The sequence below is a fragment of the Zalophus californianus genome, chromosome 9 (assembly GCF_009762305.2).
Source record: "Zalophus californianus isolate mZalCal1 chromosome 9, mZalCal1.pri.v2, whole genome shotgun sequence".
NCBI classification, from domain to species: domain Eukaryota; kingdom Metazoa; phylum Chordata; class Mammalia; order Carnivora; family Otariidae; genus Zalophus; species Zalophus californianus.
The window spans coordinates 45,019,015-45,045,902 of NC_045603.1; the positions used below are offsets into that span (position 1 = coordinate 45,019,015).

At 42.1% G+C, this 26,888-nt stretch overlaps 1 protein-coding gene across 3 annotated transcripts in view; it reads right to left on the minus strand.

Annotated features, from left to right (window-relative positions):
• The window catches only part of TPH2 (tryptophan hydroxylase 2), an 88,718-nt gene that overhangs the window by 4,158 nt on the left and 57,672 nt on the right, over positions 1–26,888 (minus strand). For all 3 annotated transcript variants that reach the window (XM_027594360.1, XM_027594361.1, XM_027594362.1), the window contains exon 9: positions 5,059–5,154. In XM_027594360.1, coding sequence (XP_027450161.1) covers positions 5,059–5,154 — 96 coding nt within the window. The remainder of the gene's footprint in view (positions 1–5,058; positions 5,155–26,888) is intronic.

The following is a 26,888-nucleotide window of genomic DNA, read 5'->3' on the forward strand; positions in this document are numbered from 1 at the left end:
AATACTAATAGTATCTATAACCCAGGGCTGTGGTAGGAATTAAACGAGGGGCACCTGAATGGCTCAGTCAGTTGAGTGGCCAACTTTTGATTTCAGCTCAGGTCATGATCTCAGGGTTGAGATCGAGTCCCACATGGAGCCCCACGCTCCACAGGGAGTCTGCTTTTCCCTCTCTCCGGCTCCCTCTGCCCCTCCCTCCAATTGCACTCTCTCTCTCTAAAACAAATAAGTCTTAAAAAAAAAAAAAAAGAATTAAACAAGGTGATGCATGCAAAGTGCCTGGCACATGGGGAGTGCCCAGTATACTAAGTGATTATTGCCAATTCAGTCTGGAGATGATGTTTGGTGGACACAGGCATTCAGCCACACCTGTCACCATTGACGCAGCTCTTCTCCCTCCCCCACCCCCCGGGGTCCAGAACACACAGAGAAAGAAACATGGCCCTCGCTATGAGGCTTCCAGGTTTTAGACTGCAACAGTGCCTGCCCTAAGTTCAATTTAAAATCTTCCTTCCTCCCAGCCACCTGCCTTTGCAGACACAGAGTTACTATCTCAACTATTCTCCATGTAAATCTTGTGATCCTCACCCTCTATATTAGGACTGGTTTAAGCTGGGAAAAAACTCAAGTGTGAAGTCAGGTTTAGAGGTAATTTGGGCCCTAGATTCTGAATAAGAATTTGCAAATACTCCTACGTTCACACTGCCATCATCTTTTCCCCCTGTCAGAACAGCAAATATATACATTTGTATATGTACATATGCATGTATGTAGATAATATTTTTTGAACTTCCCTCAAATGTCCCTCCAGCTAACCAAATACAAAGTGGCATCAACATCCCTATTGCTCAATTGGGTGATAAAGGCATCGCACCTTTTTTTATTTCTTTTAAATCAGTGATGTTGCAAGTTTTATCAGTTTGAATAAGCTGCAGGGGCAAGAGAACAAACTCCCTCTTCAAACAATCTTTTCATAAAGGCCAAAGACCTGTTTCCAGCTCCCCACGCTCCAGAGTTTGCTCTGTCTTTACTAACAGTGCTGGTTTCAGGAAAAGGAAGGGTGGGGGAGAAGGGAGGTGTGAGCCATCTGTGCAGGGGAAAGGTGGGGGAGCTCTTTAGTGGTGGACCCTAACTCTAGCCACACTGGTGACAGGACCCACAGGTGCCTCCAGCCTCTTCTGTACAGTCTGGCAGGAATTCTGACCACTGGACAGAGTTGCAGCAAGTGGCAGTAAACATGAATGATTATAATAAATACAAGTCTGTTGTGTGAATGCTGATTAAGCTATTTAAAAAAGCAGTATGATTAAGTCCCTGTGCAAGGAGATTCTAAAACTAGAGCCGAAAAATAATAATAATTAAAAATTTAAAGCCATCAGTTTTGTCAAAACCTGAAAAGCAGAACAGATGGATTTATACGTACTATTTCAGTGACTACTATGGGGTAGGTGCTAAGGCTGTTTACAAAAAAATCTAATCCATGCCCTTAAGGAAATAAAGAACTAGACTTTACCTTTACCCCTAAAAAAAGGAGAAATTGCCTTTTTCCTTTTAAGATGGATTAACTTTTTGGGATAAGATTCAGCCAATTCATCAATTAGCAATCATTTCCTTACCACCACCATGGATGAACTTCACTGTTACTTGTCCATGAGATTTGGATTCGACAGATACCCATATCAACCACTTTCTTAAAACGTCCCTACTAGAGACTCCTAGTTCCTTGAAACCTTAGGCCTTTAATTGTGGGTTTGTTGAACAAAGCAAATAAATAAATGAGTGAGACACATAATGTAGGGTCTCATAAATAAAAATGAGACACATATAGTAGGGTCAACTCTGAGATAGAAAAAGTGTGAAAGACACATGCTGACTATGGGTAAATAGCAATTGATTATCCTACTTTCAACCTTTTTTTAAAGTCAGACTTCCAGATGAGTTAGCTCATTATCAACTACTCCCCAGAGTGATGAAGGTAGGGTAGAGTCCTTACCCAAATACACTTTCAGAATTCCTGAAAGTACATCACAGAACAGAGAAGAGAGAGAGCAACCACTGATGAGGTTAAAAGAAGAAGTCTTTATGGCTATCAGATGTAGCTTGCACAAGCTTTTCCATATTTATTTTGTTTCTCTCTCCAAAGCTTGTCAAATAACAAGCATTGTAATCATTGAAAAAAATAAGAGGGAAAATGAAAGTTATCCTCCAAACTATAGATACACCCCTTGGAGGTACTTGGCCAGCTCTGAAGTAGAACATCTATGCCCAGGAAAATTTAGCCCCTTAAAGCACAAATTTTAAAACGTGTTCTGTTCAAGGAGAGAAGGTGAATCATGGATATTTATGTAAAAGTAATAAAGACTACACCAAAACCTCCAATGACTTAGCTGGGACCTACATATGGGCTGCAGTTTGAAACAAGAGATACTTCACTGCAAAAAGTAACTCCTTTCAAAATTGTGTGTTTTACACATGAATTTTTACAATGCTATCAATAAAGTCATCCCCCCATCCTGTGTTCAGGATTATCATGTGTCCATTCTAACAGAAGTTAGAAGTACTCAGAAGCTGTGGGAGGGTTCTGGACATTTGCCCAGAGCAGGGTGGAGATGAGTAGAGGGAAGCAGGTATAGAAAGCGTCCTGTGTTATGTATTCTCTGTGAGTAATCAGAAGATACTTCTCATAGGAAGAATTTCTGAATTGTAAAAATGGTCCAAAGTAGCAATCATTGGGATGTTGGAGTGTAGACATTTGAGAATGGAAGAATGCTAATGACTAGAGGTGATGGACCAGAACAAGATTCACGGCAGACAATGCCCTTTGGTGTACACAGCCCTAACTGATTTGATTTCCATTTTCAGACGTTTCTGTCCACACACATAGGAACAAAAACAACAGATTCACCCCAGTGCTGCCTATACATGCCCCATTAACCCGATTAGAGGACCCTGTCGAAAGCTGGGGCAATGAGAGAGATTTGTTTCTTTTGTTTCTGGTGTCATTTACAAACCTTCTGAGGAGAATGTAAATAGATGTAGCTCAAGAGATAAATCATTTTCTAATTCTTTTTTCATGGAAATCAAGAAGCACTCTACAAAAGGCATGGGTCTTACAAGGATATGACATCATGCTATTGCTGTGGGCTTTGGCCACTGTACTGAAATTAACCCCAAGTGGCTTTTTGTTGTGGAGAACTTTGTTAAAAAAAAAAAAAATTACCACATTACATCAGGCTTTTGTCATGTGAAATGTTATCATCTACTCCAGCCATGTGGAACCTCAGGTAGCTCCCTAAACGGGCCAGGATTTGACAAGAGCACACATGCTGCTGTCCACTCCCTGTTCTGTGCATCTAATCCTCTCCTCATTCATCCTTTCCACTCCTCAAGAATCAGCTTGGGCAGCAAGGCCCTTGTCAGAAGCCTTCCCCAGCACAACCTAGCAAGTGCCAGGCCCACATGTCACACTTTGCATTATCTGATTGGCTGTTTATCCCCTGCACCAGAAAGTAAACCCTCTGATGACAGCGACCCCAGGCTGTACAGCCTGCTGGTTAAGGGCTGGAATCCTGCAGGGTAGGCCACCTGGACTTGGGTCCAGCTCCAGCACTTATTAGCTGTGTGACCTTGGGCAAGCTCCTTAATGTCTTTATGCTTCAGTTTTCTCATCTGTGAGATATTATTATATTATTATTAAATACTGCTTATCTCACTGGGTTGTTATGAGAAATAAGTGAGTTAATATGTTTAAAGCACCTATAATACTAATTGAGGTCTGCTTAAGTGTCCACTGAGGTCACCGTTATGTCCTTCTCCCCCCCCCCCATTCCCCTCCTTCTCCTTCTTCATTATTTATATCCCCAGTGACTGGCACAGTACATGGCACGTAGTAGGTACTCAATCAAATGTTTGAGGAATTAATGAATGAATGAATGGAATCATAAAGTGAATACTCAATAAGACTACTTACACTGTACCTTTCAAGAATATAAACAACCAAAAAGTTCCAATAATCATCTATTTCCTAACTATATTATATAAGGATAATCAATACCCCAAATAACACCTTAGGGTAGTCAGTAATCCTGATCTTAGCCTGGGTAATCAAAGAAAGATTAAATTATCATCAGTACCATTTCCAGATTATACATCACACAGCATTCTAAATTCATCAAAACTTGCTATCCTCCAGCGGCATAGACAGCAATTCTTAAGTAACCAGGATACTTAAATTAGCAAATGATCCAGGCCCCAACATTTCTGAATAAATGACCATTTGCTGTACTTTAAGACAAAAAAAAAATAGCATTCTTTAGGCATCGCTACACATATTAGCTACCTCTCTGAACGTAGGTTTATTTAGGGTTTTTTTCCAAATTATATATGTCCACAAATGTTTGAATACACATTAATTTTGAAGAAGCTAAAATAATCTCAAATTCCCCCCTGAGGAGTAAATTCTAGGGTGTCCATGGGAGCCATGGGGATAACAGAAATGAAAATAGCCACAGTACTCAGTCGGTTAAACGTCTGCCTTCGGCTCAGGTCATGATCCCAGGGTCCTGGGATTGAGCCCCGCAACGGGCTCCCTGCTCAGTGGGAAGCCTGCTTCTCCCTCTCCCACTCCCCCTGCTTGCGTTCCCTCTCTCGCTATCTCTCTCTGTCAAATAAATAAATAAAATCTTTAAAAAAAAAAAATAGCCACACTATCCTTACAAGGAAATTTCAATCAGGAGGATCAGTGCTAACTTGCTGCCCACTTTTCAGCACTAAATTTAGGCCAGTCATATGTTACCCAACATTTGAGCATAAATTTGTAATTCCTGTTGATCTGTGCACATAGCTGCTCATCCATCTGAGTCACACCACAAACCTAGAAAGGCATGACCCATTTTCAGAAGTGCAAAAAGTTAGGTCAGCACCCACATCTGAGGTGCCAAATCCTCTCTATTAAATATTTATGGGGTACCTTCAAGTAGAACTGCTCAGACAAATCAATATTTCCATGACCTTGAACCAGTTTGCCTGGGAAGGATATTTTCATTCACAGCTTCATACCTTTAATTCTCCAATGGAGGAAAGGAGTCCAGCTCCATAAGCCCGCAGTTGCCCTTCTTGCTTGCAAAGGCCAAACTCGATTGTGAAGAAATAGCACTGAAAAAAAAACATGGACACAAATCCAGCATACTAGTCAACATAGTTCTTCTATAGAATAAAATGGCACCCAAAAGAAAATGGTGCCCTGGGCATAATCTCTTCAACATTGTCGATTTAAATACATTTGAATTAAGAACAGTCATTGAAATCTATTCCCTTGCTTAATAATCCCTCCCTAGGTTAAAGGTATATGGAAAAGGTATGAACTACTAAGAATTTTATACTTAGCAGATTCAGAAACCCCATAAGTCAAATCATATTCCTGGCAATAATTTTTTAAAAAATTAAAAAAAAAGCAACACAGACTTAGAAATGAATGACTATATCACAGTCATAACACCGTAAGAATATGCTACTGTACGGGTGCCTGGGTGGCTCAGTCAGTTGTTAAGCGTCTGACTCTTGGTTTTGGCTCAGGTCATGATCTCATGGGTTATGGGATTGAGCAGTGCATTGGGCTCCACGCTAGCAGGAGTCCGCCTGGATAGTCTCTCCCTCTGCCACTCCCCCCACTCACACACTCTCTCTCTCTCTCTAAAATAAATAATCTTAAAAAAAAAAAAAAAAGAATATGCTACTGTGTTTACCAAATTGTGTTTCAGCTGACATAAAAAATTTCATACAAATGTGGAAAAATGATTTGGAATCCAGTAATTCCGAACTGATTTTTACAGTTTTTTTATTCATTCAACAAGCATTTGGTGAGTACCTACTAGGTGCCAATGTTTGGTAAAGAACTGTGGTAAAGAAACAAGAGCAAGAACAAAAGAACAAGTACATGCTTACCAAATTACCAAAACCACAATTTTACTATGATTTTTTTAGTGAGATCTTAAATGTATATCTTCGTATGCTACACACAGATACACGTATATGTGTGTATATATACAAATATATATAGTAAAACCACTTCATTGACTGAGCTTCACCAGCATCAACTACTACAGCTTCCCCAAGACGTTGAAATCTCTAATTGTTTCTGTTGATTTTAGGAAACCAACCTAGACAGACAGAAACCTCTGTACAACCAAAAACCTCACGATGCTCTTGGGAGAGGCTGAAATCACACTACTCTTGCTCTGAGAGAAAAGTGAGAAGTTGACAATGAGCAATACAAATTGCATCAAATTAACACTGTCCTGCATGAGTGAAGATAGAGTACTGACAGTGTTGAGAAAGAATTTAAACACCCCTGAAAAGTGGAAAATGATAATTATTTCTAGCCCACGGCAGTTTGCTCTATTTTTATTTGGAGGCTGAGATGTCCCCTGGTTCGGAAGGGTTTTATATTTTTTCAATGTGAGGATGATCTGTGAAGTTGAATGGGCTGAACCCAAAGGACTGGTCCTTGCAGGTCAGGGAGCTCAGCCTCCCGAGGCAAAACTTCCTTTCCTGGGGCACCTGGGTGGCTCAGTAGGTTAGGTGTCTGCCTTCGGCTGAGGTCATAATCCTAGGGTCCTGGGATCAAGCCCCGCATCAGGCTCCCTGCTCATGGGGGAGCCTGCTTCTCCCCCTCCTCCCTGCTCATGCTCTCTCTTGCTATCTCTGTCTCTCTCTCTCTCAAATAAATAAAATCTTAAAAAAAAAAAAACTCCTTTTCCTGTTTCACCTCCCCAAAGGGCTAAACTTATAGTCTTTTCCTACCCCGTCACCACTCACAATGCCCACCAGCTCTCCTGCTTATTCTGTTCTGACTTTTCTTTCCTTTCCATCATACCATCTTTTTGACATGGTCTTTAATTTCCTTACATATGATACACAGGGTCATCTGTCTCCCCACTCTAAACTATAAGCTCCACGAGAGCAGGTATCTGCTCATCTGCAATAGGGGTTCCCAACCCCAGCACTGTTGACATTTCAGGCAGGACAATTCTTTATTGTGGGAGGCTATCCTGGGCATTATAGGACACACAGAGGACAGCATCCCTGACCTCCGCTGACGAGATGCCAGTAGCACCGTCTACCCCACTTGTAAGAGCTAAAAATGTATCTAGACATTGAAAAATGTTCCCAGGGGACCAACATCACTTCTGCTTGAGAACCACTGATATAGAATCATGTCTGAAACATAATAAGAGCTCAATAAATAGTTGGTGAATAAATAAATAGCGAATGAGAGAATTATCTCTAAGTCAGGCTTCCTGTGTGGCAGCGTGACCTGAAGGAAAGACATGAAGGGGCCTGAGTTCTAGTCTTGGCCCTGCTTCTTTTTTTTTAATCAATTAGTTAACAGATAGTGTATTATTAGTTTCAGAGACAGAGTTTAGTGATCCATCAGTTGTATATAACACTCAGTGCTCATTCCATCACATGCCCTCCTGAATGTCCATCACCCAGTGACCCCCATCCCCCCACCTACCTCCCCTCCAGCAACCCTCAGTTTGTTTCCTATGATTAAGAGTCTCTTATGGTTTGTCTCCCTCTCTGATTTCATCTTATTTTATTTTTCCTTCCCTTCCCCTCTGATCCTCTGTTTTGTTTCTTAAATTCCACATGAGTGAAATCATATAATTGTCTTCCTCCGACTGACTTATTTTGCTCAGCATAATACCCTCTAGTTCCACCCACGTTGTTGCAAATGATAAGATTTCATTCTTTTTGATGACTAATATTCTGTTTTATACACACACACACACACACACACACACACACACACACACACCACATCTTCTTTATCCATTCATCTGTTGATGGTCATCTGGGCTCTTTCCATACTTTGGCTATTTGGACATTGCTGCTATAAACATTGGGGTGCAGGTGCCCCTTTGAATCACTACGTTTGTATCCTTTGACTAAATACCTAGTAGTGCAATTGCTGGATCGTATGGTAGCTCTGTTTTCAACTGTTTGAGGCACCTCCATACTGTTTTCCAGAGTGGTTGCACCAGCTCGCATTCCCACCAACAGTGTAGGAGGATTCCCCTTTCTCCGCATCCCCGCCAACATCGGTCATTTCCTGCCTTGTTAATTTTAGCCCTTCTGACTGGTGTGAGGTGGTCTCTCATTGAGGTTTTGATTTGGATTTCCCTGATGCCGAGCGATGTTGAGCACTTTTTTCATGTGTCTGTTGGCCATTTGGATGTCTATTCATGTCTTCTTTCACCCTGCTTCTAATTAGCTATGTGACCATAACCTCTCTGGCATGTAGTTTTTCTACCCATGATGTTCATTCATTCATTCATTCATTCATTCTACAAACACTCCTTGAGCACCTATCATATTCCAGAATCTGCTTTAACTGCTAAGGATATGCAATGAACAAGGCAACAAAGTCCTTAATCCCATGAAGTATATTTGCTACTGGGATGAGATATAACAACAACAAAAACCGATATACAGGATAATTGCAGGTGTAATATCCTATATAAATAATAAATCCACGTCACGTGTCAGGTATTAAGCAGAAGAGATGGCTGTTTTAGATGAAGTGGTAAGGGAAGGCCTCTCTGAGGGAGCGATATTTAAGCTGCAACCCACTTGAAAAGCAGCCCTTTGTGGAACATCTCAGGGAAAAAGCATTGCCAGCAGAGGAGGCAGGTGCAAAGGCAGGAACGGATTTGTATTTCCAAGGGCAGTAGGAAGTCATGGGAGGGCTTTCAGGCAAGAAACAGACATGTTCTGATTTTGTTAAAAGATTGTGCTGGTGCTGGGTAAAGAACAGACTGTCGGCTGGACAAGAGTAGAAGCAGAGAGACCAGTTAGGACAGAGGCAGCCAAGGAGCTAGGAGGCGAGTGACTTAGAAAAGGACTTGGGCCAGGGGTAGCAGGGCATAAGGAGGAGTCGGTATCACAGAGGCCTCAGGAGAAGAACCAAAATAAGAGATCTGAGTATGTGTCAAAAAGTAAAAATACAGCCCTCAAGTCTGTCCTCCCCCACCAAATATATATATATATAAAACTTTTTATTTTTTTTAAGTAGGCTTCATGCCCAGTGAAGAGCCCAACATGGGGCCTGAACTCACAACCCTGAGATCAAGACCTGAGCTGAGATTAAGAGTCAGAGGCTTAACCGACAGAGCCTCCCAGGTACCCCGTCCTCCAAAAATTTTTGCACAGTCCTGTGTACAATGAAGAGAAGTGATTGTATCGTCATAGAACAAGAGTCCTGGAAGTTCAGCCTCCCATTTCACCAAAAGGAAAACTCAAATTCAAGGACGTAACGTGATTTACCCAGGACCAGTCTACATGGTGACATTTAAGAGAGCTAGAGCTTCAAATTTTAAAGAGCTCGACATCTGTCACATTTTAAAAATTCTAGGTAAAAGATTAATAGATGCATGATTCTCCCTTACAACCAAAAAATGGAGAAATAAAAGTCTAAAAGAGGAAAACTAGAATCTTATAGCATCTTCTTAGTATGTTTTTGGCTGATTTCCCTAATTTATATTGTATTTATAGCGCATGAGGTAAAATCCTTGGAGCCTTAACATTAAATACAGAAGAGTTTGTAAAAAAAGAAAAAATAAAAAGAGAGAGAGAGAGAGAGCGAGAGAGCAGTCATGTTCAAAAGCCTCCAAAATACACATATGGAGCCAGCTATAGGAGCATTCGGGTCAGCCTGTTAAGGGCATTTTTAATTTTCCTTATGCTACATCAGTGCATACATAATGATATAAATCAAAACAGGCTGAGAGAGCCCTTGAGAAAGTCTCGTGTGCCATACACATGGTCTTCACACAGGTTTGGCATCCCATCCTATTTTAAAGCAGGAATTAAAAGGTCTGCATTAACTCAAACTAAAGGTTCAAAGTTAAATCTATCAGTGTGTCTCTGGTCCATGTGCTTCTAGAATCAGGGCAAGCTCAGAGGAAAGAGCCACTGCGCATCTTCCTTCCCATCACTCAGAATGCTCTCTGGCCCCATACCTTGTCTGGGAGTCCTTCCAGAAACTCTGACCTTACATAGCTCCATCTGCTCATTCGTTGTCTGTTGTCCTCAACCAAGGAAGCCTACATGCTAACTTCTACAGCCTACTCTCCCCCGGGAATTAGACCTTTGGCTTTAAGAGAGTTTTCCATTTGCAGCACCATGTGTGGCTAACAGATAAAGAGAAATGGCAAAATATACCTGAACCTCAGGTGTTGGCAAAATTTGAATTATGGACATGCTCAGGACAATTCTTCTCTGTTTTCAAGACTAGTGGAGATCTCACAAGACAGAGTGCCCTGGGCATGATCGCTCACGGGCAGCCGGGACAACTGCACCTTTCTTCTGCCTGGTTTGAAATGCAAAGCCTGCTTAGAGTTGGACTGGATGACCCCTTAGAGATCTTTTGGAGTTCAAGGGATAACTAATTGCTTCCCCAAATTTTAAGAAAATATAATTTGTTTTCCTTAGAGCACTCTCCAGATGTGGATCTATAATATATTCCCTAGAGATTTACCAAATAAATATCCTACCTATTAGCAAAACAAAACAAAAACAACAACAAAAACCCACCAAAAAAACCCCTGAACATTACAAGAGCACCCGTAAAAGAGAATTGCAGATTCTTGGCCACTAATGTCTTTCAAACAGAAACAAATAACACGAAGACTATCACCTCCCAAATTAAAAGGTACCTCTCATCAAAGCTGATGTTCACGAATTCCAAATTTTACATACCGCTAATTATATGTCATTATTTATAACTATTTTATTTGAATATAATTACATATAATCATTAACTGAAAACCCAAATAGGAGTGATAGATCGGACCTCTTCCACAGAAGAAAAGCAGAATCATTTACATACATACAGTCATTAAGCAGAAAAAAGTCTGAGTGACAGTCGGAAATCCAAACCCTGCTGTGGAGTAAGAGCCGCGGAATGTGCCAGGCCCGGCATGTGCTTAGGAAAATGAGCTAGGTCGCCCAATGCTGCCATCTTCAGGTGACTACTGGTAGTACACCACTCTTGCCACAGTTCAGGTCTACCCAGCGGGCAGTACTGCAAGCTTGAGGGAACCAAGTCCACAGACACTGGACAGACCAACAATTATACACTGGCCCTCCGTGGTGACTTCCAAAAGCGAATGCTGCAACACCTTTCTTCTGTTTGGTGTTAGGTACCTGAAGCTTTTGCACATATTCCAATTAAAGAGAAATACAACTTTTTCAAAGAACTCTTGATGAAAAGAGACATTCACTATTCCATTTTCCCTTTTAAAGGGTCCTTTTGCCTCCCACTTCCCCCACGCCCTGCATTTCTTGAAATAATTATATATCCTCTGAGAGCCATTATGTATTCTTTTTTTTTTTTTTTTAAGATTTTATCTATCTATTCATGAGAGAGAGAGAGGCAGAGGAAGAAGCAGGCTCCCAAGGAGCAGGGAGCTCGATGCGGCACTCGATCCCAGGACTCCGGGATCATGACCTGAGCCGAAGGCAGACGCTTAACCATCTGAGCCACCCAGGCGCCCTCATTATGTATTCTTAAGTTGGATTGGAAGCGTGCACACAAACTTCTAGGGAGAAACCTGCTGTCTGCTTCTTCCACTTTCTCCAGGCGAGTGGCTTCAACACGTCACTTAGTAAATGCCTAAAGGTGGGAGTAAGTGATATATTTTCTCTACCACTTTCACTAAAAATTCGATCTTTGCAAACAGGTAGTATATATTTTAAAATAATCACCTATATCCTTCCACATCTAGAATTCCTTTATCCACATATCCAGGACACAGACACAAAGCCAGAAGCTAGCAAAGAGAGTTTAGAAAAGCCCTGAGATGTGCGAAATTTGAATTACTTTACATCTAAAGGAATCTCAGGCCCTCACTGAGATCTTATTTATCCTTATCTTATACACAGTCCAAAGTTTACTTACGTAGCATTAAGCCCATACCCTAACATAAGAGGGGAACATGAAAAAATAGACAAAATTCAGACCCAACAACTCAAAAAACACAGAAATATAAAATTTGACACGAACATACAAACCTCAGTAAACAGTTCCATACCTGAGGTTATCACTAAACAATTCAACAATGATGCTAAAGCATCAAGGTAATAAGGAAACTTAGCCAGAAGATGTCCCAGTTTAATGATGTGTTCTCACGGATGTCACCGTACTACAAACGTGTTATCTTACTGTAACTTGAGCTAGAGCAGTTATTACTACACATTTCCACGTTATAGGTGGGAAGACTGAGACTCAACATTCCAGTGATTTTTCCAGATTCCACAACTCATGGTAGGCAGGGCTAGGAATCAAGCTCATTTCCTAACTTCAAATCCAGCGTTCTTTCCTCAACAAGTGCACTTATGAATGCAGGGCCACAGTCAGCCAGTCACACTGGCACAACAGTTCCTGTTGTTGAAAGAACGAAATCCTTCCAGAATGGGTGTAGAGCTGTCATCCCATACTCCCCAGGTTCCCTGCCCCCATGCTGCCTTGGCTTCTAGGTTCCATCCCTCACACCCTCCCCACCACCACTGCTCCATAATCTAGCACATAAGGCTCAGTGCCTGCTTATAAAGCTGGGACCTCAGAACCCCATTCTCACACAAGTGCTATTTGGTGGCTGGATCCTAACAGACGGATAAAGGAAGAATGCTACTCAAAGATGTTCTAACATCAGGGGTTTGCACCTCTGATAAGTGTAAAAAAAAAAAAAAAAAAAAAAAAACATAAAAGGGGCTGTGTGTCTCACAGCCCTGCATTCACAGTGCTTTCTCTAACATCTTTCCATCTTAGCTCAAACAAGTAGCACATTAAAATATACACTTGAGGACTGGTTGAGAGGTGGAACCATTCCAGGTCCCCTCAAACTCGCCCCTCTCCTGCCCAGCCCCAGCTACTGGGGTTTGAATTTTAGCTCCATCAACATTTCAGTTTACAAGCAGCAGTGGGTATCTTCTCTCCTTTGGCCCCAATTCCCTTCATCTCAATTAAATTGCAAATGACAAGAGGATTAGGACTGGAATGAGCTGTGATAGCTAAACCGGAAGCTTTGGGACAGATATGTCAGGACAATAAAATCACCATCAGCAATCAAAAGTGAACACAGGGACTGCATTGCTTCAGCCACAGAAGAGCCTCATGCCCCTGAAATGCACCCACCCCCAATCACCAGACATCAGTTTCTATTGTCATTTCTTTGACCATTTAATCTGCAAACAACCCCAAGAGTAGCACGAAAAGCCACATCCCACTAGGATGCCCTGACCAGCCCGGGCGGTGTCTCCAGAACAAGGCGTCCTGACTGGGGAAGGGCTCAGGGACAGGGTTTCAAGAGACAGCAGAAAGGGGGATTTTGCGAGCTTTGGTATTTTGCCCTGGGCTACTCCTGTGTAAAATAAAAGTGTAAGAGATGCTAGGAACTGAGAGCTAGAATCCATCCGTTGGTCACTTGCAGTCCTGGGGCTACAACTGCTCTGTAACCACAGCGCTCAGGCACAGCTCAAAGCCTCCCCTGGCAAAAGGAAGCTGCTGCTCGTATGTTCACGGATCTGGGGGCCAGTGGCTGTGCAGATTCTGAGGACTACTGTCTAAACACCTTGTGTGATGGTAGCTACACCTGGATTTCTGTACTCATTTTACCATGAACCTCTAAACGAAAATCGCTGTGGCTCTTGGCAAGTCACCACTTAATCCAGATACAATTTCTACATTGATATTTACTAAATTCTCCTGTGCTAAACTCTAGTTGAGATTCCAGAAGGAGGGAAATACATGGTCCCTGTGCACGAGAAATGCGCAATATGTCTGGGGATACCAGATTAATATAAAAATAATAATTTAAAAAAACTGCTGTTTTTCTCCTACCGCAAACTCACTCTGTCTTGAAATTGCAGTGTGCTTATCTGTCTCTGAACATGAAGAATATGAAGTCTGTGTTGGACTTTGAAGGATTAATGGGATCTTAGAAGGGCTTTGGGAAGAGTGGAAGTTACTGGAAAGAGTAATATCAAGGGGCTGGGTCAGGGAGGGTGACATGGGAACCCAAAATGAGCACCAAAGGAAGGTAGAGGTAAGTCAAATTATGGAATGTACCAGATCACAGACTCCACTTGAACCAGCAGAGACTGCTTCTTTCGCTAGTGGTTCTCCTCAAATCATGACAGACAAAAACAAGTAGAGAAAAAGAGCAGGGTTGGGATTTCAGTAGAGTCTTGTCAGCTAGAAAACGATGATCCTGAATTGTGGAAACAGCATATATTGTCTTAGGTTAAGAACTGCCATTGAATGAATTAAAATGTAAAACCCTAAGCTCTGAGGAAACATTATAGCAAACCTTGTGGAAAATTGATCATCAAATATAAGAGGAACATCCGTAGGGGGAAGAAAGGCATCAGCAGAAAACAACTTTTATTGAAGAATACATTGACACAGGAGATTTTCAGCAGCACTGCTTCCGTTGGGATTTTTCTGTGCGTTTCTTAACTACTGCTCCCTGTATTTTTCTGGTGCTTCCAAGAACAAATGGATGATTTTGTTTAAGAGCCCTCTGGCCATTTCAGTTTTATTGTCCCTCCTTCAGCTTATCTCTGAGCATTTTCAACTTCAGAGAAGGCCACCTGACTTATCACTTAACATTGACTAGTTTTTACATCAGGCTTGAATGCTATTTTTTTTTAATTAAGACAAAGGAGAAGGAATAGAAAAAAGACGTATCACGGACTAACAGGAGTGACCAGCATTCACTTAACATCAGAGCCACCCGAGCAGTTGGCCCGGCCCTGAAACCCTGGCAAAATTCACTCTAAGACCCTCCATCCCCAGAGCTAAATGTCAGGTCACAGTGGCCGTGTCCCGACCCAATTACAGACCTTCACCAGGGTAAGGTCCATACTTCTCCATAGGGCAGAAAAAGACCCTTCACGACCCAGCCCCTGCCTCCTCCAGCCTCACCTCTCAATCTGCTTCCTCCCTGTTGCCCATCCCTCAGGGAACCATTTGCCACTGTGCAGACTGGCCATGCTCTCTTCAGCTTCCCAACTAAGCCTTTGCACACTGCCTTCCCTCTGCATGGAATGCTCTCGTCACTGTCCAGCTCCCCGGCCTAATTCCTGCTGGTGTGACAGCATAGGGGGCTCTCTTCTCTCGCCCAGTGCAGCACGTATGGGTCCATGTGGAAATCACCGGGCTTCCTGCCTGTCCTCCCCACCAGGCTCTGACTGACTTGTTTTGGTTCTTGTCGTCTAATAGCTGGTCTCGAGCTTCCTGACTGATGTGTAGGAGTTGCTCAGCAAATGTTAAAGAAGGGAGGAAATGGTTAAACAAGAAGAGTTTCCCAGTGGCCTGAGCAAGAGTGAGCACCCGTCTTCCAGAGCAGTAACTAACTACTACTCTCGGTAAATTTTCCAATAAAATAGACTTTTCTGTAAAGCTGAAAAGCCTTCTACAGAAGCCGTCACATCAGTTTTCACCTACAGCTTCAGAAATGGACCTGTCCGCTGACCTCCCTTCAGCAGCAGCCCACGGCCCTCCAAGCCGGCGAGGAAGGGAGGAGCCGTCCTACTCGCAGGCCTTCAGGAGTGAGGCTGAAGGTTGACTGGCAGGTACCTCCCGTGGGAGCTCAGTGGTCTTGTGATTAAGGGGCCTCTGGCCTTCTTCATCACAAGCAGTAACCCTGAAAACCCACTGATTCCGACATGTGGATCCTCATCAAAAATACTGGGGTGGGGGGGTAGTTCTTTAGGTGGCCATGTCTCAAATTTGTAGCCAAGTGGAGACTCGCCAGGGAAAACACTAACTGTGCTTTGTCAGGGTAGAGGGGAGTCTGACTGTGACAGACCCAGGCCCTGAAGGGCCTCATAGCCCAGGCTACTCAGAAGTAGCAGCCATGAGGAGTTTCTGTTGGCATCACTGCCCAGACCTTCATTTAGCTGATGATGACACCTGAGATCCAACAGATGCTATTTTCTCCTGGAGATGAATTTGTGAGATGACCACCCATCCAATGCTGTTTTCCACAAAAATCTGTGGCTCTTTAAGAGGTATTATGAATACAAATAGGCTTCTCTTTAATGCCCACTGGACCTACAGGTATTTTGAGTTTCACAAATCAAAAGCTGGTTTTATCTTCAGCAGTCTTACCTCCTGGGACCCTAGATGTAGTACACGAGTCTCAATACAACATCTCCACAACAAAGCAATTCACGTAAGTTTGGCTCTCTTTTTAAAGCAATTCCATCTTTTTCCAAACAACCACCTACTGAACTTATTATACAACTAGCTACCTTGAAATGGCTAAACTTCACTCTGAGGACAGACAGACACACACACGCGCGTGCGCACACGCACACACACACACACATCATTTTCATACCAGCTGCATGGATCAGCATTCCATTTATATATGTGCTTCATCTACTTTGCACAGAAGACCTAGTTAAGGAAATTCTATAGGTTTGGAAGTGTCCAAGAACTGACTTTTATAAACTAAGCAATTCTGAGCTCCTTGAAGGAGAAGAAAACTGATGAGCCCGTTCACAGCCATCCATCCTATGGCATGTCCTAAAATGTTCTGCATCAAATCACACATTCTCCCCAGATGTGGGGATTTTAAAGGTCAGCTCTTGAAGGCTAGTATGAAAAATGAGGTTTTTACTGACTCCCAAGTAAGCTGTGGGCAGTCACCACTGCCTTTCGAGGGTCATTTTATTTTTATCCCTGCATTACTAAAAGCAACACCCTCCCAGACATCAGGGCTAAAGAACTTGCACTTGCTCACTTATTTCTTTCCAGGCAAGCCCAAAAATCCTGGAGATGATTATATGTCTGAAAACTGATGGGAAAGGTGTGTTTAGTGGGGGGAGTTCATTCTCGCCACTCCATTGCACCAAGCCGTCTTCTATTTTAGGTTATTAATGAAGCCATGTTTCTTTTCTAGTCACTAACCATCAGCACTACCATCATCATCTCTCACTCAGAGTCGACACTAACCATCTCTATGTGTAAATGGAGCTGAGAAGATTTACCTGTGAATTGGGGTCCCTGTCACAATGAGGGTCTACAGGTAATTGAACCTCCAGACGGCATTTCAGCTCAATTGAGCTCCCCTATCTCTAGTAATAACCACTGCGCGTTACTGAAAGTTACTCTCTACTACGGTGCTAAGCACTTTACATCGCGCTCACAACAACTCCGAGAGGCAGGCACTGTGACGGTAATATAATATGGTAGCTTGAGCGCTTTGACTTTGGAGTGAAAGATCAAGCTTCAAGGGCAGGCTCTGCCATTTACTTGACCTTAGGAAAGTTATTTAGCCTTTCTGAGTCTTAGGTTGTCCATAAAATGGAGAAAATGAAACAACAACTAACATTTATTGAATTCTTACTATTTGCCAGTGTTAAATCCACCATTTTACAGCTGGGGAAACTGACACTTAGGCTCAATAACTTGGGCAAGTGTGGAGTGATAAAGCTGGATTGGAATCGGTTGTGCCCAACCCCCCAAGTCGATGATGTTGGCACGATATCACACTGTTTGCCCCCTCTTGTCAGCGACTGAACGCTGCAGACCCCCACAATTGATGTTCCTAAGAGTTGGGCATGGCATATGCCAGGAAAGCTGTCTAGCTTGCCTGCAGCCATCCTTCCATGGCTTGCCCTGGGGTAAGTGCCTTCAACTCCTCAGTGGCCCCAGAATCAGACAAGGAACCCAGCACACGCCTGTCGGGAGACAGTGAAGAGAGGGCACTCGTAACTACTCATTAAAGGAAGCCATACCTTCTGAGTCTTGCAAGTGGGAAACAGCACTGCTAATAGTCCAGCTCAGGAGACCTGAGACTATAATAAATTAGGTGAGGAAATAAAATGCATCGTGCCCAGAGCACCAGTCCCTCTGTTCCCTCTCCCTTCCTCTAGTCAACAGATTCCCCTAATCATAAGGGGGGGACAGGCAGGTGACTAGAGATGAAATTTTACTTCTCAATTCAGGACCATGTACCCGTTCTAATAGAACAGCAACCCCGCTCTGGCCAATTGTCTCCTTGGGTAAAAGCAGTCTGAGTCCCAGAGACACCGGTCTTTTTAAGAGAAGCTAGGAATCCAGATGCTCATGGGCTAGCCTCTGATGTGTAAATACACACCACTTTTTAAATTTAAGCAAAGTGTAGGCTATATATATATATATTCCCCCCCACTCCCTGCCCCCATCCCTCCCCTCCCCAGCACCACCCCCATCCCCACCACCCCACATTAGCCTGAATCCTGCTTCTGCAACAATAACTTGCCTCCAGGACACCAAGCACATGTCTCTGCTGCCTCACCTGGTCACACCTTGCTCTGACATCCTAAACTCCTGAGAAATGGTCTGGTGCACTAGATCAGGACTCAGAAAATCTCAGCGCTCAGACCTGCCTCTATTTTACTGCATGGTCTTGGACAAGTCATTTCAGTTATCTGAACCTCCCTTTATTCATCTATATAATGGGGGTTCCTTTCCTCACCAAATTTTTATTGAGCACCAATTGTATGCACAACACCCTGTAGACACCAGGGACTGCGATCCGGGATGATAATAGGAGCCCCGCCCATCCTGAAGCGCTATTGTGAGACTCAAATGAAGAAACACAGGTCAAATGCTCAAGCAGTGCAAGAGCTGTAACTCAGAGGAAGGTTCCCTGTTCTGAGGCGATGAAGACCACAGACGTCTTCATGGCTGATCCATCCCATCTTGGGGCTCCGATTCTACAGAGAAACTACCTTCCGGGTCGACAACTGTGGGCTTAATTACGGGTCAACAGTTCCTGAAAATCAGAGGAGCTTTCTGATATGCAGACTACCCACTGAGAAGCAAAAGTTTCCTAAAGTACTAACATCTCTTCCATCAGTAAGCATATATAACAGCAAATAAAAAATTATCTGACTGCTGAGAAAGTCTTCCCCCCAGAAACCACCTCTGATCATCCTCAACCTGACGTAAGTGCCCTCCTTTCCCTCTCTTTGAATTTAGCAAGTTGTATTTAAATCCCTGTTCACTTCTGTGCATCCTTCGCTAGATTCTAAGTCCCCAAGGAACAGGACCATGTCTGCCTGCTTCATAGCTGAATCCCCACTGCCTGACACATAATAGATGTTCAGTAAATGTTTACTGAATAAGTAAGTGAACAGGCCACAACTGATTCTGTCAGAGTTGTGGAAAAGATGTTTAATAGGGATACAGCAAGGTCACGCCTTTGTTAAAAAAAAAAAAAAAAAAACACCTTTGTGAAGAAGCGGGACCCAGTGTGTATTTCCTCACCAATTATAGCTTTGGCTTTTATCGTGGAAGAACTAAGTCTCCTTCATTAGAGTTGAGGGAGGAAAACGTGAACAGCCCAAAAAAAGTTTTTGTGAGCACCGAACATTTAAATGTTTCTAAAGTATGCCATTTTACGGTATCTTCCCATGTTTTATTACAGAGAACTTTTAAACCTTGCTAGTTAGACACTGACATAGGACCCCTGTGTACAAACACAGAGACACATCCAAAATGCATCCAAAGTAGAGCAAACAACATCTGGAACTCTTCCAATAGCTTCTTTGCATACTTTCATGTTAACGCAACCATCTTACAGCCCAAACAGCCAAACTGCAAACACCTGGCTTGAATTCTAAGAAATTTGAACTCATCAGGAGGAGCAGCTGAGATGTGAAACCCCCAATTTATTGCTTTCTTTAGTTATTAAGGGAGTGCCGCATGTATCAACGAACAGCATCACTCCTTATCTGCTTGCAAAATTTAGTCCGGAATTCGCAGTTCATGTGCTCTCATCGGCACAAACAATATTTATTCATCTGTTCTCTCCGAAGCTATTTCCTGCAACTTGCCTTTCTCGGTGTTCACTCGGGGCGGGTGTGCTGTTAACTCTGGGGAGGCCTCCTCCATCTCCAGAGAGAAACTTGACATCTTTCAAGGGAGGACTTACCTTTATTATTTATGGTTAAAATGCTTTACATCACAAAGCAGCATGCTGCCTCCATCCAAAACCCCTTTGTAATATAAAGGGCATAGTCGGCATTTTGGAAGGGAAAACCTGAGTTGTTAAAGGTAGAGAACTACTCAAGGTCACATGGAGGTCCTTCCTGCCCTTGAGTCTTACTGATATGGCCACCTTGATACCTAAGTGTACGGTCACGTCGAATATGCTAGCTAGCAGGTATCGAACGGGCACTGGGCTACAGCAGCTTTACAATGCATTAGTCCTCAACAGCTCTGCAAGACTCAATTGTATTACTATTCTCACTTTAAACATGAAGAAACCAGGGCACAGAGAAGTTAATTAACTTATCCAACATTGCCCAGCAAATCAGTGTTGGAGCCTGGCTGTGAACCCAGGTAATCTGACCCTAAAGTCTGCACTCTGAATTATGCACTCACGGGACGGCCTCGCTAGCAGGTCCCTAAGGCGCACTGGCTCAAGGAAAACCACATAGTGCTGTACGGGGTGGGCGCACTCTATTTCATTCCAGCTTTCCCTTTTACTCCCTACCAGAATGCTTCTCTGAGAAGGAGGGGTATGGGAAGTGCTATGGGGAAGGATACTGATGACTTTACACAAAAAGAGAATGGGATGGATGAATATGGATTAGATAAAAGTAGCCCTCACTGAGAGGGACAATCTAATGCAAAGACAGAAAATGGAAGATTAAAATATGGAGGGAAACCAATTTTTAATTAGAAAGTAGCACCTGCTTTTTTCTCCGACATAAAAGAAAAAGGAGAAGCAAACAAAGCTCATTAGCTACATAGGATGTTCACTGAAACACTCTGCAACTTACCTGAGTGAAAAGTCATAAGCCCCATATTTCCAGGGTACTTCCAATTTATTCTTGCTTCTGGAGATGTAAAAGATACAGTCTCTCCTGACAGCACAGGTGTTTGATAAATGGAGGAACACCTCACTGCTCCTTTTTCCAAAGCCAGGACTCCCTTTACGAAGTTCTTATTTGATGTGGCAAAACAACTTCAGAAGAACAAGAAGGCTATATACCAAACGTTAACAGCGGTGATCCCTGCTCTGATATTACAAATGATCTTTAGATTTTTTTCCTTCCTTATCCATTTTTTACATTTTTTTTCCCTACAGTGAATATACGTCACTTTTGTCATACGGAGGGGAAACAAAGAGTTTTGGTAAACACTTTTCAATAAAGGAGTCCCCAAGTCACCCTGCCTCAGCACTCTCCTTCATCACCAAGGGAATGATTGTTTATGGACACCATAAAGGACAGACTGGCAGACCCTGAAAAGAGTGATGAAGCCCATGGGTGATTTATTCCCCTCTATTCTCCTAGCATTTCTTACATCCACTGCGGATTTCAGCCCTCAAATGACAGCATTTCCATTCTCTCCCCATATGCAATCCACCCATCGGAAATACTCCAGAAATGCCCATCTTTACAGTGACAAGCATATAAAACTCTAAGCAAATTACAATATTTCTACAAGGGGAACAAAGAGATTTTTAATCACCGTGTGTTCAATCTCGTGTCGTGTTTCTTATTGTGTTTCCATTCATTGTGGTGGCTCATAATGTACAGTAATACATTTTACATCTACTAAATGCATTCTGGGTTTTTATATCACAGCTCAGAAGAATAGCTTTGAAAATCCTTTTGACTCCTTTATTTGAAAACTACATTTGTGGAATGGGGTAATTAAATTCCTATAGTTCAATATAATATTACCTCTGCTATTCTAGCTCATTAAAAAAAAAAAAAAATCCCCACCATCTTCTCCCTGCTTTTGCTAGAAATGGAATTACACCACAGAAATTTCTGTTAATACAAGTCTAAGATTTTGAGAGCCTATTCCATTGTAGTTAAACCGGAAAACTCCCTCTTTTGTACATCTTTATGGAAATTAAAATGACTGTAGAAATCTTCTGAGCTTGATGAATGCATGCTAGCTTACTTTGAGGAGAAAAAGTAAGAAGGGCTCAATGTCAGGGCTTTTGAATCACAGGAAGACGTTATCTCTAGATGAAGAGCTAGAGGATTCAGGGCCTTAAAATGACTCTAAAATTAGGAAATCAATAATACAGAACTTTTGGTGCAGTAGGATTTCTTGGGTAATGGCAAGATCGAGAACAACCATATCTGAGTATGATGTAGATAACGGCGTGGCATATACATCACAGAAGTATTTCATTTCATTTGCTCCTCATTCATTATCAGGTGGTAGGAGAATATGCCCCATTTAAAGAAGACATTGGAGGCACACAGTGGTGAGGTAATTTGTCCCGGGATACAAGTTTAGGAAGTAACCAAGCTGGTACTCATATCAAGAAGACAAGAGAGAACAAATGTTGGCAGGAAGGTGAAGACAAGGGGACTTTTTTGCCCTGTTAGTAGGAATATAAATTGGTACAGCCGTTATGGAAAGTAGTATGGAGTTTCCCTCAAAAAGTTAAAAATAGAGCTACTGTATGATTTAACAGTCCCACTTCTGAATATATATCCAAAAGGAATGAAAACAGGCTATTAAAAAAGATATCTATGCTACCATACTTACTGCAGCGTTATTCAAAATAGCCCAGATATAGAAACAACCTAAGTGCCCGTCAATGGATAAATGCCCAGAGATGTGGTATTCAACGGAACGTGATTCAGCCCTGAGGAAGAAGAAAATTCTGCCATTTGCAACAAGAATGGACCTGGAGGGCATTATGCCAAGTGAAATAAGTCAGACAAAGAAAGACAAATACTGTAAGATCTCACTTATATATAGGATATAAAAAAACCAAACTCATACAAACAGAGACTAGAATGGTGGTTACCAGGCGCTAAGGAGCAAGGGATAGGAGGAGGGATTGGCCAAATGGTACAGACCTCCAAATATAAGATGAAGAAGTTCTGGGGATCTTAATGTCCAGCATGAAGATTAGAGTTAATGATAGTGTATTACATACTTGGAAGTCGCTAAGCGAATATAGCATCACAAAAAAGAGATGGTAATTATGTGACATGCTGCCCGTCTTAGCTAACTACTCACTCAGATTGTGATATATAAGTATATCAAATCAGTACACTATACACCTTAAACTTCCACAGTGTTATACGTCAATCATACCTCAATAAAGCTGGAAAAAGAAAAAAAAAAAAAAAAAGGCTGGCACTCAAGCCCCACAGAGACTAACTTTGGGTTCAGGCCCTTTCCATCACATTGCACCACACCACATACTGTCCATCAGACACCCCAAAAGCAGTTTCATCAACTGCTGAGAGACTCCAACTGCTGGCTCGTGGTGCTCCTGCACAGATAAAATTAAGTGGGCACAGAGCTCACTCAGCACACAAACAGAATGAACTGCTACCAAAGCAGCTCTATGTGTCTGAGTCTCCAAATATCTAAAGCAGGTTGTTGGGCTTGTTTCCCCCTCATCTGCAGTTAGACGAGGGCTCGCTGAAGCCCCTAGGACACAGTTTTAAATGACAAAGAGATGTGGGTTGCAAAAATATACAACTATTCTGAATTGCAAATCTATTTGTTTTTACCCATCGTGAGCAATGTAGAGCTCACTTTTTAATTCCGAATTATGATGGTGTCCTCATCATAATACAAATAGATGGCAATGCCCTCATAATGGCAAGGATGCATAAGTGAAACATACACAGAGAGAAAATGGCCTTAGCTCCAACATCAAAGTTCCCAGAAGAGAGCTAAAGTCAGAAGGAAGTGCGCCCAGGCAAAAGAACACTAAGGGGAAACACTCAAAAAGTTAAGCTTTATGGGGCTAGCTGAAAAAATACAGTGTTCCTACAAGGTGCTACAATTTTTCTATATGCAAAAAAACATGAAAGTGAAAGTAATGAGTTGGAATAGATACTATTAACTTTTAATTAAGTTACTCTTAGAAATAACGCACACACTGATCATCTGCCCAAACATCTCAATTAAGAATGTATAAAAGTGCATTCCTTCCAGCTTTTTGTCAGCTTTGTATCAAATGATCCAAACAGCTGAACTAATTCAAAGACTCTACATGGAATAAATAAGCCTGGGGCTTATTTCCAGCTTTCTGTAGAGATACTGAAATGGTCATTTTTAAAGTCATCCATCTTCAGAAAGAACTAGAGCTGGGCGTAAGTCTCTTAAAAGCATACGTAAGTTTCCCCCTCTCAGCCAGGTAGGCAAAGACGAGATACAGGGAAACAAGCTAATGTCCTTCCGCAGGCAGGAAAATATTAATGAGCAATTCATAAACTAAGGTTACCTTTACAAGTACACTTCCAGTGTGAATTATGATCGATTATTAGTTTAAGACTGAGTGTACATTTCATTACCACTCTCAGCGTGAGAAAGTCCTGGTTATAACTGGAAATTCAAACACACTTGATTCATGACCATCAAAAGCCCCAGTCAATGCAAACTCTTTTACTTGGAACAAATAAGTTGTTTCTTTTGATAAAATACAAACAGAACTTTATATTATTAATTTCCTGACAATCCTACTCTGAAAAGAAAAAAAAAATTAAGCTGGTGACCGGTTCTCTGCTCACAATGAATTCTACCCTTTCAAAAATCATTCTCGACTTGTATCTCCTAAACTGTGTTCCTTGGAATATTAAAAGCTTACGATGCTGATATGCATTCCATAAAAAGAGACCTCAGCAACCATATAATGTATTTCCTTAATTCTCAAGTTCACTGTTTCACATTTTAACATGTCCAAAATGGAGCTTCATCTTACAATGTCAAAAACTGCTAACTAAATCTTTTTCCCCCTTTAAAAAAAAGCTATTAAATTAAAGGTATATTTTATAACCAATGACATCTTAAAATGGATGAAACATGGTAAGTTTGGAGAAATAATTTCTTATTACCTGTGGAGATTTCACCCTGCACATTACCACATTAAAGTCTCTGAAAAGTCCTACACTTTACAAACAAAGCTGTTTTCTTTATTTAACTCAATGTTTCCCAAACATATTTGCCCATCGATCCCTTCTTTTCTAGAACTCATAATAGCATTTCATGAGACCAATGTTCTCGGAACACATCCTGGGAAAGACTGCTTCATTTTTCTATTACCCTTGGCCAAGCCTCTTCGCTCATCAGCTTTCCAAGACCCAGTGACAGAAACCTTCAATCATAAAGTGAAGGTAAACATGTTTCAGAGTCAGCAGAACTGAAAGAATGACCCAAAACTCTCTGTAGAGAGAAAATGCCAACTAGGCCAGAGGCCGATTGATTCTGCTTGGAAACATCTGTGGTGTATTCATACTGATTGCTTTCTCCACAAATGATGCACAGCTTTGTCTGTTTCAAATGCCTTTATGATGTGAGAAATGAATAGACGGAATTGAAGCCATCTGCATGGTAGGATGGGACGCACGGTAGGACGGGATGCACCGTTGGGTGAAAGCACCCCTGTACATTGCCCAACATTTGGAGGGAAGAGAAATCCATATTTTTCTAGGACTGGTTCCTAAATTTACTTCATCAACAAGTTGCTGTTTGTGCATTCCCATAAAATTGAATAAAATAAGTCATATGGCCAAAGGGCAGGCAGCAGGAGAGTTTGAGAGCAGACACTCAAAATGGAACCAATGACATGGCGCTCACTGAAGCAAGCGTCCATCTTTAGGGCCAGACTAAGTCTTAAATGAACTCATCTCCTACCACACAATATTTATCTGCCAAGACCCTATGAATCTAATTTGCAGAAAAAGTATCAAAATATGGAAATAGGACCAGAAGATTACCATGTGCCTTTTGAAAGACAGACTCAAGCATTGTCTAACAAGCCCACCTGTCTAGCAGGTCAGCTGACTCTCTTGGACTAGCAGCATCGTCATTACCGGGGATCTTATCAGAAATGCCAGATCTCAGGCCCCTTTCCAGACCTACTTGATCAGAATCTGCCTTTTTGCAAGATCCCTAGGTTATTTTATAGGCATTATGGTTTGAGCAGCATTGATCTAGGGAATATAACCTTTTTCTGACTTCCCATTTACTGCTCATCGGGGCCCAGATGTCGTGAAGCTAGATGTTCACTCGTGAAGATGGAAAAATGGCAAGTTATTTTTCTCTATTAAACACGCAAATGTTTCTTGCCTGGTAAGAAAGACACCCTCAAGGTTTATGGGGGTGCTGCCCTGTAGAACATAAAACATTTTACACCTTATTCCAGAATTCTCTTTCAGGGACGACGTGGTCTCAGCCCCTCAATTTACCATCCTGCTTTTCCCTCATTAATGAGTTAAATAAACCTTTGACACGTGCTCAGCACACATGCATGACCATCATGCTTGTAACTGTTTATGGTTTCATTCAAACCCAGTCATCTCTTGACAGAGACAGGACACTTATCTCTAGTGAACATCCCAATAGTCACCCCTTCTTGTCCGCAAACAGTAATTAAGAACATCCACTCTGACAGAGAGATGAAGACCTACCCACAAGGAGGGTAGGTCTAATGTATAATCTCACTTCAGATACAAGGGCTGGCAACTGAGAGCCTGTAGTTCTGTTTCAGCTTGCAGACATGGTGTGTAGCCAAAGAACATTTTGTTTCATTTTAATTTTTGGATCTGAAGGCCTTTAGGTGTAATATGTATTCTCCCGGTCTCCATAGGCTCCTACACGCTTTATTGTCGTTTATCATGCTGTTTCACACATTTGTTACCTAGCTGGCCCCTGAAGGCATTTAAGTTTACATCCCTTAAAGAAGGCACTAATCTATTAAATCCACTTAAGCCAGCACTACAGTGGGAAATGGCTCGCCTCAGAATCAGCACACTCGAAGCAGCCCTTATTGGGAATATTTTTGCCTATCTATCATGCGCAGACCCCGGACGACTATGACGGGTATAAA